This window comes from Pseudophryne corroboree, chromosome 7, assembly GCF_028390025.1.
Source record: "Pseudophryne corroboree isolate aPseCor3 chromosome 7, aPseCor3.hap2, whole genome shotgun sequence".
Taxonomy (NCBI): domain Eukaryota; kingdom Metazoa; phylum Chordata; class Amphibia; order Anura; family Myobatrachidae; genus Pseudophryne; species Pseudophryne corroboree.
The window spans coordinates 227121902-227134594 of record NC_086450.1 but is presented as its reverse complement, the minus strand read 5'-3'; the positions used below and the strand labels follow the sequence as shown (position 1 = coordinate 227134594).

At 45.8% G+C, this 12693-nt stretch overlaps 1 protein-coding gene across 1 annotated transcript in view; it reads right to left on the bottom strand.

Annotated features, from left to right (window-relative positions):
* PTPN4 (protein tyrosine phosphatase non-receptor type 4) overlaps positions 1-12693 on the bottom strand; it is a 444417-nt gene that overhangs the window by 138695 nt on the left and 293029 nt on the right. The window contains exon 14 of the mRNA XM_063933984.1: positions 2073-2207. Coding sequence (XP_063790054.1) covers positions 2073-2207 — 135 coding nt within the window. The remainder of the gene's footprint in view (positions 1-2072; positions 2208-12693) is intronic.

The following is a 12693-nucleotide window of genomic DNA, read 5'->3' as shown; positions in this document are numbered from 1 at the left end:
CAATGTTCGCACTGCGACTGCGCCAAGTAAATTTGCTATGCAGTTAGGAATTTTACTCACGGCTTTTTCATCGTTCAGGCGATCGTAATGTGATTGACAGGAAGTGGGTGTTTCTGGGTGGAAACAGGCCGTTTTATGGGCGTGTGAGAAAAAACGCTACCGTTTCTGGGAAAAACGCGGGAGTGGCTGGAGAAACGGAGGAGTGGCTGGGCGAACGCTGGGTGTGTTTGTGACGTCAAACCAGGAACGACAAGCTCTGAACTGATCGCAGATGCCGAGTAAGTCTGGAGCTACTCAGAAACTGCACAGAGATGTCTTTTCGCAATATTGCGAATCTTTCGTTCGCAATTTTACTATGCTAAGATTCACTCCCAGTAGGCGTAGGCTTAGCGTGTGCAAAGCTGCTAAAAACGGCTTGCGAGCGAACAACTCGGAATGACCCCCAATGTATGAGTGTAGTTCAATAATTAAGGTATTAAGATCGGTCACGTGTGTAATGTTCTCAATTTCATTCTAATTTCCCACCAGGCCAGAGCAGGTAGACCACTGCTTGACCCCACGGCCATTAGACTGTGCCTCATATTAGTCATACTATCCCAAGATGGCAGGACTGGTGGAAACATATTCAAACATTGAGGTGCATAGGGTGATCAAATTTCAACACCTAAATGGCACATCAGCAGTTGAAATTCATTGACATCTTGTCGACGTGTATGGTATCAACGTCATGTCACAGAAACAGTTTTGGGTTTGGTGTGCTGCCTTTGATAATGCCAGGACAGAAGATGAGCAGTGATCTGGCGGGCCAAGCAAGTCCACCACAGGCAGTGCACCAAACCCAAGCCTGTTTCTGTGATAGAACGTCATCACCGCACACCTCGACAAGTTGGCAATGAATTTTAGCTGCTGATGTGCCCTTTAGACACTGATCACACTACGCACCTTAATGTTTGACCGCGTTTCCGTCAGTCCCACCATTTTACAAATTATGGGAGTGATTCAGACCTGATCGTAGATGTGCTAAATTTAGCACATCTACGATCAGTTACGCAGACATGCGGGCGGAACGCCCAGCACAGGGCTAGTCCGCCCTGCATATCGCACTACCCACTGCGTTCCGGGTCGCAGCGACTGCGTGTGACGTCATGCAGCCTGCCCCCGCAACGATCCGTACACACCGCGCTCCACCAACGGCGTTCTAACACTGGGCTTTACAGGGTGCGCATGCACACTCCCCAAAGGGCTTCAGACTGCGATCGCTGCCGTTGCAGTGATCGGGTCTGGATTAGGCCCCATGTAGGGACGCTATGGGCTGTATTCAAATGCCCCCCCACCCCCTTCTGCAATCGCGCCCAACAGCAGCTATTCTAATGTTGCTGCCGACGGGCGTGACAAGTTCACTTCAGCTCACTACCCACGGGGCGAACTGAAATGCGTGAAAAGAGACTCGTTTGGGCACCCAAACGGGTCTATTCACCCTCTTGCCCATTACTTTACTCGGGTTTAGGTGCTTTGCATGCCTAAACTCGAGTGTAATGAGCGCAATCAGCGCAATAAGTGGGGGCATTTGAATATCGCACCACAATCTACCGTCACTTTAGATGGGAGATCAGGGGTGCGATAACATTTGAATTCCCCCTATGACTAATATGAGACGCAGTCTAATGGCTGTAAGGGGAAGCAGTGGTCTACCTGCTGTGGCCTGGCAGGAAATTAGAATGAAATAGAGAACATTACACACGTCAGAGGTCTTGTTACCTTACTTATTGAACCACCCTCGAATTATAAGCGTGTCCATATCTATAAAATGTATCAACATTTTAGGGTTTTTGTGGTTCTTTAAATTCTGCATTAAACAAATTCTTTCAAAGTGATGCCAGCCTGACACAATCTGTTTATGCTTTTATAACAATACCATTTGCAATTAGCAACTTTTTTGAAACGTCTGCTGTATACACTGTTTCCGGCGGTCACAGACTGAGCTTGGATGTCAGGTGCCGGCCCCTTCTATACATCCATTCACTGATCAATTGCGAGAGGGCAGGTATAAGGATAACAAAAGTGCCGCTTACTGGTTGGGTGTTCCAGGCGGGGAACGGGACGGCAGGCTCTGTGTCTCTAGTCTTTCATTAGATAAGGAGTTCCTGCTCACCACCTCCCAGTCCATATCACTGACCAATTTACGTGATAACGGTTTACTTGGGGACCTGAAAGAAATACAACCTTACAGTACTCACTCAACTTTCCTAAAAATTCCCAGAAACACAATAACTGCATTCATGACATAATATTCACTGCATTCTAAGTGGAACCCACACACACAGTATCACCTTGCTTTAGTCAGCCGCTTACTAAGCATTATGTATAAAACTCGGGTCTCTTGGCCTCAGACACCATCCTACACATTCACATTACAAAACCTTTTACAATCACACAGCAATTTAAAGGAAGGAAAACAACAATGGATAGATATACACATAAAGAGATGGTGACTAAATTAGTGTATTTCATTCTATAATTGTATGTGGATGATGGCAAGTATATACCTTACTTTAGCCTGCTTAATACATTTATTTCAAGTAGCTGTACTAAGTAACCTATAAAACTCATATTTACTGTGTTTTACTCTGATCAATGTGACACATTTTTTAATATAGAAAAGTGTGAGAAAAAGCATCTGCCCTGAAATATTTCTGGATTTAGCATGGTAAGAGAATTTCACTCTGAATACTGGGGCTTATTCAGAGTAGTATGGAAGTCTGTTTTGCAGATAGATCTTTACATTTGTTAACACTACAGTAGATTCTGAGACATACCCATCTTCATCTGCAGTTTAATAAACCTAACAGGGCAACAAAGGGGGGGTTGCACATAGGACACGTTTATCGAGGATATGTAGACAGGATGGATTGTGGGCTATGCAGAGATCTATCTGATTTCAGACCTTTCTCATTCACCACACATGGTTTTGGTGCAAGTGTGTGCAGAGAAAGATGACCACTAAATATCCAGGTATACTGTATATAGAGGCAGGTCAGTCAAACAGAATCATACAACTTGGCATATGAGCGAGTATTCGCATTTAGTTCTATGCACACATTGCACGCAGGGGCCTTTTAACAGAGGAGGGGGCACATGTGCAAACTCCTCTCCACGGCACAGAATGCTCCGGTATTGTGCCGCAGTCTACTGCGCAGGTCTCCGGAAACATGGCGCCTGCCATGTTCTGGAGAATAATTTCACTACTGCGCGTGGGTGGTGGTCATTTTGGCTGTGATTTTTTTCCATGGCTGCACTGCCTGATGTGTAACTGCAGAAAGGTAAGTATAACACGGTTGCAGTGTGTGTGGTGTGGGCCCCCCTGGACACAGTGTGCACCCATGATAGAAACACCAATATTTGCCCATGAAATTGCTACTGACTTGTGGACAACTCTGCCAAATCTGCCCAGCTGTGTCATCGCTGTATTAACATTAATGTTATATACAGTCCACAAATGTTCATTTACACTCACAAAACCACTGAGATGTAACTGCCTATTAGAGGAAGCGGACATTCTGTGAGATATAATAAGAATTTACTTACCGATAATTCTATTTCTCGTAGTCCGTAGTGGATGCTGGGGACTCCGTCAGGACCATGGGGAATAGCGGCTCCGCAGGAGACAGGGCACAAAAATAAAGCTTTAGGATTAGGTGGTGTGTACTGGCTCCTCCCCCTATGACCCTCCTCCAAGCCTTAGTTAGGATACTGTGCCCGGACGAGCGTACACAATAAGGAAGGATATTGAACCCCGGGTAAGACTCATACCAGCCACACCAATCACACCATATAACTTGTGATCTGAACCCAGTTAACAGTATGACAAACGTAGGAGCCTCTGAACAGACGGCTCACAACAAATAACAACCCGATTTTTTTGTAACAATAACTATGTACAAGTATTGCAGACAATCCGCACTTGGGATGGGCGCCCAGCATCCACTACGGACTACGAGAAATAGAATTATCGGTAAGTAAATTCTTATTTTCTCTAACGTCCTAAGTGGATGCTGGGGACTCCGTCAGGACCATGGGGATTATACCAAAGCTCCCAAACGGGCGGGAGAGTGCGGATGACTCTGCAGCACCGAATGAGAGAACTCAAGGTCCTCCTCAGCCAGGGTATCAAATTTGTAGAATTTTGCAAACGTGTTTGCCCCTGACCAAGTAGCAGCTCGGCAGAGTTGTAATGCCGAGACTCCCCGGGCAGCCGCCCAGGATGAGCCCACTTTCCTTGTGGAATGGGCCTTGACAGATTTAGGTTGTGGCAAGCCTGCCACAGAATGTGCAAGTTGAATTGTGCTACAAATCCAACGAGCAATCGTCTGCTTAGAAGCAGGAGCACCCATCTTGTTGGGTGCATACAATATAAGCAGTGAGTCAGACTTTCTGACTCCCGCCGTTCTTGAAATATATATTTTCAATGCCCGGACCACGTCCAACAACTTGGAATCCTCCAACTCGTTAGTAGCCGCAGGCACCACAATAGGCTGGTTCAGGTGAAACGCTGACACCACCTTAGGCAGAAAATGAGGACGCGTCCGCAGTTCTGCCCTGTCCGTATGGAAAATCAGATATGGGCTCTTATATGATAAAGCCGCCAATTCTGATACTCTCCTGGCTGAAGCCAGGGCCAGTAGCATGGTTACTTTCCATGTAAGATACTTCAGCTCCACCGATTTGAGTGGCTCAAACCAATGGGATTTGAGAAAATCCAAGACTACATTAAGATCCCACGGTGCCACTGGGGGCACAACCGGGGGCTGTATATGTAGTACTCCTTTTACAAAAGTCTGGACTTCAGGAACTGAAGCCAATTCTTTCTGGAAGAAAATCGACAGGGCCGAAATTTGAACCTTAATGGACCCCAATTTGAGGCCCATAGACAATCCTGTTTGCAGGAAATGTAGGAATCGACCCAGTTGAAATTCCTCCGTGGGGGCCTTCCTGGCCTCACACCACGCAACATATTTTCTCCAAATGCGGTGATAATGTTGTGCAGTCACCTCCTTCCTGGCTTTTACCAGTGTAGGAATGACCTCTTCCGAAATGCCTTTTTCCTTTAGAATTCGGCGTTCAACCGCCATGCCGTCAAACGCAGCCGCGGTAAGTCTTGGAATAGACACGGTCCCTGCTGAAGCAGGTCCCGTCTTAGAGGTAGAGGCCACGGATCCTCCGTGAGCATCTCTTGAAGTTCCGGGTACCAAGTTCTTCTTGGCCAATCCGGAGCCACTAGTATCGTTCTTACTCCCTTTTGCCGTATAATTCTCAGTACTTTTGGTATGAGAGGCAGAGGAGGGAACACATACACTGACTGGAACACCCACGGTGTTACCAGAGCGTCCACAGCTATTGCCTGAGGATCTCTTGACCTGGCGCAATACCTGTCCAGTTTTTTGTTGAGGCGGGACGCCATCATATCCACCATTGGTTTTTCCCAACGGTTCACAATCATGTGGAAGACTTCTGGATGAAGTCCCCACTCTCCCGGGTGTAGATCGTGTCTGCTGAGGAAGTCTGCTTCCCAGTTGTCCACTCCCGGAATGAATACTGCTGACAGTGCTATCACATGATCTTCCGCCCAGCGAAGAATCCTTGCAGCTTCTGCCATTGCTGTCCTGCTTCTTGTGCCGCCCTGTCTGTTTACGTGGGCGACTGCCGTGATGTTGTCCGACTGGATCAACACCGGCTGACCCTGAAGCAGGGGTTTTGCCAGACTTAGAGCATTGTAAATCGCTCTTAGCTCCAGTATATTTATGTGAAGAGACATCTCCAGGCTTGACCATACTCCCTGGAAGTTTCTTCCTTGTGTGACCGCTCCCCAGCCTCTCAGACTGGCATCCGTGGTCACCAGGACCCAGTCCTGTATGCCGAATCTGTGGCCCTCTAACAGATGAGCACTCTGCAACCACCACAGAAGAGACACCCTTGTCCGTGGCGATAAGGTTATCCGCTGATGCATCTGCAGATGCGATCCGGACCATTTGTCCAGCAGATCCCACTGAAAAGTTCGTGCGTGGAATCTGCCGAATGGAATCGCTTCGTAAGAAGCCACCATCTTTCCCAGGACTCTTGTGCATTGATGCACAGACACTGTCCCTGGTTTTAGGAGGTTCCTGACAAGTTCGGATAACTCCCTGGCTTTCTCCTCCGGAAGAAACACCTTTTTCTGAACCGTGTCCAGAATCATTCCCAGGAACAGCAGACGTGTTGTCGGGGTCAACTGAGATTTTGGAAAATTCAGAATCCACCCGTGTTGTTGCAGCACTACTTGGGTTAGTGCTACTCCGTCCTCCAGCTGTTCTCTGGACCTTGCCCTTATCAGGAGATCGTCCAAGTAAGGGATAATTAATACGCCTCTTCTTCGCAGAAGAATCATCATTTCGGCCATTACCTTGGTAAAGACCCGAGGTGCCGTGGACAATCCAAACGGCAGCGTCTGAAACTGATAATGACAGTTTTGCACCACGAACCTGAGGTACCCTTGATGTGAAGGGCAAATTGGGACATGCAGGTAAGCATCCTTTATGTCCAGGGACACCATAAAGTCCCCTTCTTCCAGATTCGCTATCACTGCTCTGAGTGACTCCATCTTGAACTTGAATTTTTGTATGTACAGGTTCAAAGATTTCAGATTTAGAATAGGTCTTACCGAGCCGTCCGGCTTCGGTACCACAAATAGCGTGGAGTAATACCCCTTTCCCTGTTGTAGGAGGGGTACCTTGACTATCACCTGCTGAGAAAACAGCTTGTGAATGGCTTCCAATACCGTCGCCCTGTCTGAGGGAGACGTTGGCAAAGCAGACTTTAGGAACCGGCGAGGGGGAGACTTCTCGAATTCCAACCAGTAACCCTGAGATACTACCTGCAGAATCCAGGGGTCCACCTGTGAGCAAGCCCACTGTGCGCTGAAATTCTTGAGTCGACCCCCCACCGTTCCTGAGTCCGCTTGTAAGGCCCCAGTGTCATGCTGAGGGCTTTGCAGAACCCTGGGAGGGCTTCTGTTCCTGGGCAGGGGCTGCTTGCTGCCCTCTCTTACCCCTTCCTCTGCCCCGAGGCAGATATGACTGTCCTTTTGTCCGCTTGTTCTTATAGGAACGAAAGGACTGCGGCTGAAAAGACGGTGTCTTTTTCTGTTGGGAGGGGGTCTGAGGTAAAAAAGTGGATTTTCCGGCAGTTGCCGTGGCCACCAGATCCGATAGACCGACGCCAAATAATTCCTCCCCTTTATACGGCAATACTTCCATATGTCGTTTGGAATCCGCATCACCTGACCACTGTCGCGTCCATAAACTCCTTCTGGCAGATATGGACATCGCATTTACTCTCGATGCCAGAGTGCAAATATCTCTCTGCGCATCTCGCATATAAAGGAAAGCATCCTTTAATTGCTCTATAGTCAATAAAATACTGTCCCTATCCAGGGTATCAATATTTTCAGTCAGGGAATCCAACCAGACGACCCCAGCACTGCACATCCAGGCTGAGGCGATGGCCGGTCGCAGTATAACACCAGTATGTGTGTATATACTTTTTAGGGTAGTTTCCAGTCTCCTATCCGCTGGATCCTTGAGGGCGGCCGTATCAGGAGACGGTAACGCCACTTGTTTTGATAAGCGTGTGAGCGCCTTATCCACCCTAGGGGGTGTTTCCCAGCGCGCCCTAACCTCTGGCGGGAAAGGGTATAATGCTAATAACTTTTTTGAAATTAGCATTTTTCTATCTGGGTTAACCCACGCTTCATCACATACATCATTTAATTCCTCTGATTCAGGAAAAACTACAGGTAGTTTTTTCACCCCCCACATAATACCCCTTTTTGTGGTACTTGCAGTATCAGAGATATGCAAAGCCTCCTTCATTGCCGTGATCATATAACGTGTGGCCCTACTTGAAAATACGTTTGTTTCATCACCGTCGACACTAGATTCAGTGTCTGTGTCTGGGTCTGTGTCGACCGACTGAGGTAAAGGGCGCTTTACAGCCCCTGACGGTGTCTGAGACGCCTGGGCAGGTACTAACTGGTTTGCCGGCCGTCTCATGTCGTCAACTGATTTTTGTAATGTGCTGACATTATCACGTAATTCCATAACCAAAGCCATCCATTCCGGTGTCGACTCCCTGGGGGGTGACATCACCATTATCGGCAATTGCTCTGCCTCCACGCCAACATCGTCCTCATACATGTCGACACACACGTACCGACACACAGCAGACACACAGGGAATGCTCTTATCGAAGACAGGACCCCACTAGCCCTTTGGGGAGACAGAGGGAGAGTTTGCCAGCACACACCCAAGCGCTATAATATATATGGGAACAACCTTATATAAGTGTTGTTCCTTATAGCAGCTTAAATATATCCAATATATCGCCAAAAAATGCCCCCCCTCTCTGTTTTACCCTGTTTCTGTAGTGCAGTGCAGGGGAGAGTCCTGGGAGCCTTCCTCACAGCGGAGCTGAGCAGGAAAATGGCGCTGTGTGCTGAGGAGAATAAGCCCCGCCCCCTATTTCGGCGGGCTTTCCTCCCGTAGATTTAGATAACTGGCATGGGTTAAATACATACATATAGCCTTAATGGCTATATGTGATGTATTATTTTGCCTTAAGGTATTAAAATATTGCTGCCCAGGGCGCCCCCAGCAGCGTCCTGCACCCTCCGTGACCGCTTGGTGTGAAGTGTGTGACAACAATGGCGCACAGCTGCAGTGCTGTGCGCTACCTTCATGAAGACTGAAGAGCCTTCTGCCGCCTGTTTCCGGACCTTCAATCTTCAGCATCTGTAAGGGGGGTCGGCGGCGCGGCTCCGGGACGAACCCCAGGGTGAGACCTGTGTTCCGACTCCCTCTGGAGCTAATGGTGTCCAGTAGCCTAAGAATCCAATCCATCCTGCACGCAGGTGAGTTGAAATTCTCTCCCCTAAGTCCCTCGATGCAGTGAGCCTGTTGCCAGCAGGACTCACTGAAAATAAAAAACCTAAAAAACTTTTTCTAAGCAGCTCTTTAAGAGAGCCACCTAGATTGCACCCTGCTCGGACGGGCACAAAAACCTAACTGAGGCTTGGAGGAGGGTCATAGGGGGAGGAGCCAGTACACACCACCTAATCCTAAAGCTTTATTTTTGTGCCCTGTCTCCTGCGGAGCCGCTATTCCCCATGGTCCTGACGGAGTCCCCAGCATTCACTGAGGACGTTAGAGAAATATTAATGCTGTCTAACAATTCATTTATTACCGGAATTATGGTGTTTCATGCGCTTTTGTGTTATTACAGCAGCTCAAATAAAATAATAAAAAACTGGTAAAATGATGAGCGCTAGGAAAACAAATTAAAACTATGTGGCACCTGTAAAAAAGATTTTTGTTAGCGTATGTTTACAGCTCTTTTTAAGGGCTTTGTATGCGGTAAGCACAGTCCATGAGAGATCTAGCTTTCCCTACCTCACTACCGGTCCACGGGATTCCTCAGCCTGATGGTATGAATAGCTGTCCGTGGTGTGGATGTTCTTCTCCTCCACCGCTGCGTCCAGCGGGGAGGCGGAGTGTGGCGGGGTTTCAGCGGGTGACGTCACTCGGCGGCGTCTGATCTCTCTGGCGGCAGTGTGTCTTCCTGATACCGCTATCCACCAACGCGTTTCGTGCTTTTACTAGCACTTCATCAAGGTAGGATATTTAGTAAAAATGAGTCCTTTTTATACATAAAACTTTATTAGTCCAAAAACGGAAAACGTGTCACTTCCGGTTACTTCCGGACCGGAAGTGATGTAGAATATGCGGGAACCGCATGGTAAAATTGCCACATTACTTTCTATGGGGCAGAATGGATCTTTCAAAATTAAATTTATACAGGTGCCACTGTGAATCCATTTATATCAGTATTGTTGTGAAAAGAATATTAGGAATAATAAAAATAAAAATAAATATAAAAATTAGAATTGTTTTCATAAAAAGACGTTCAGTTCAATGTCTATATTATGTCCCTTTGGATACAGAGTTTTTAACTCGAAAATCCATCTACTCTCGTTTTTCTTCAGGTTTGTAGTGATTACCGCATACAAAGCCCTTAAAAAGAGCTGTAAACATACGCTAACAGAAATCTTTTTTACAGGTGCCACATAGTTTTAATTTGTTTTCCTAGCGCTCATCATTTTACCAATTCATTTATTACCCCCATCATCACAGAGACATGGAACAGCATGTATGGTATAACGCGGTCACAGACTCACAAGGAAATAAACTGCCATCTTGGTGAATACAATCTTATAGCACACAATGACCACGTTTCCACTGTGTGCTGGAAACAACTTTTTTTTGTAAACTTTTTCTACATACACACTGTACTAAAAATATAAAAAGCAATACTTACATGAACATTTTACCTTTGTGAAATGTTGTAAGAATACACCCTGGAGAAGTAATAAAAGATAGAACCGCACACCGCCATCACTAACCCTCCCAGGATATGTGCACTGCATTAAAACAAACCTCCTACCTACTCACAATCTACACATCACGGAGGGCGACAGGGATAATTCAAACACAAATGCCTTCAAGATCATTTCTCCTGATCAGCATGTACCCCAAAAGTGTTAATCTAGCCCTTGATCTGCCAAGAAGTCACTTAAGACCAACATGGAGGCTAATTATCGCTTTATATTGTGGTGGTAAATAAACTGGCAATGTGCATAATCATTTTGTCTGTACATCATCCTGTATACAAATTACAGGCACCGGCATCACATCCTGCCATGTATTTTTGTTTAGCAAAAGAGCCCCCCTCCCCCTAAATATGGCAGAAGCAGAGTAGGGAGATCTAATTACACAGATGGAACCGCCTCTTGGGTCGAGGACTCACCTGACAGGCTCAGTATGAGCTGAAAGTGTGATGAAGCTGCATGACAGCCCGGCATTCAGCGACTCTGTATAATATTAGGTTTTTGTGACTCTAATAAACACTTTTGAAAGCCAGAGACCCACCCACTCATTGGTTTTCTTCTACATTTCCTGTTTAGCCCGTCAAGTCGTTTAGAAGTTTACCACATGGTTGAATGCCTAATCACAGCAATTAACCCTCTGCTTGCCAGGAGCCACTGCACATTGTAGCGTAGAAGGGGGATCCAAGCTGAATTTCATTGATATAAAAAATGCTGAGCAGAATTTTACTATTGTGGTATCCAACAGCCAGAGACCCTTCATACACAATATCAGATGGTGTGTGAAGGCGATAACTAAGGGAAACTGATTTACAGCCTTTCCTCCTGACTGCGACATTGAAACATCAGGGCAGAGAAATGTCTGAAGAGAGACCAACATGCAGTAATCAAAAGTTACATTATGGAGTTAAAAAGCGATTTTCTACCAGAAAAACTCCACTGCTATCTAAGACATATACTGTATTTACTGAATTTCTATTTTATACATTTTACAAACTAGTTTCCCTTGAAAATATGAAACAAACCAGTCACTACTCTTAATTCACACCAGCAAAAGCTATTGGTTTTTAAGTGATACATCTACAGTATATGGTGCACCCATCACATGTACATTCCCCATTGCAGGTTAGATATGCTTCTAGGTCTATAAAATCTGAAGGAGAACTGTGCAAGCGTGTAAATGTCTCGTCAATATTCAAACCTCTTTTCATTAACTTATTTCTTGCATTTTTTCCTACAACACTCCTCAGTTTAGCCTCATGTATGGCTTGAATAAACAATGAGAGTTATAGGTTATCAATGTATATTACAAGCATCAAAGCTTTTTATTCCACTAACATGAAAGTCAGCCACAATAGGCAGAAATCAAAGTTCACTTGTGCAAATCTCTCAACCAGCAGTGGGACTATAAGTGCTGTGCTACATAAGATGTGCGTTTTGAGAGTTAGACATCTACTGACAGACGTAGGGACATAACCTTGTTATCAGCCTCAGCACAAGATGCTGTCCTCCATTTTAATTCACAAATACTCTAATTTTTCTAAGCCCTTACTCTGTGCCCGCTCATCCTGTTCAGAAAGTCCTCATTGAGGAGCACTGCTAGATTCTCCTCAATATAATATGGAGACAACCATTCTACTGAACAGTAGACTTCCAGTTTTTAAACAAGAGAGAGGCAGTGTGGAACAAGACAAAACCACTACGAGACATCTCTGACGGAGTGCTGCCATACATAGCTTTAACGTTACACACAAGATTTTAGTGCAGTATGTGCCTATCCCTGTACATGTGAGATCTCTGTCAGGGAAGCTTTGAAGCATTGCGCTACTGCCACCTACTGGCTTCAAATTATCAGATGAAGGCTGGTGCTAGATGTTTTAGCATGCAAAGAACCTTTCTGTTGAAGACTGACAAAAAGCTTTATGTTGGGATTATTAAACTCGGTTTATTTTTTTACTGGAAGTTGTCATCAAAGCGGCTGTCTTGTGCTCCTGTTATGGGTAAAATTAACATACTACATACAGTGTAGCAGCAGAACACAGAACAATCTCCCCACAGCCACCAGGAATGTAGATGTTGAATAGTAAATAGAGCAACAGCTTTAAATTAAAGTCATTGTTCAGTCTTCACAACGTGTTAAAAACCAAGGTTCGGTACAACTTGTGCTAATGCTCTGTTAGATTTGGCACATAACTGGCAACATGATTATTATTAGCAGTTAC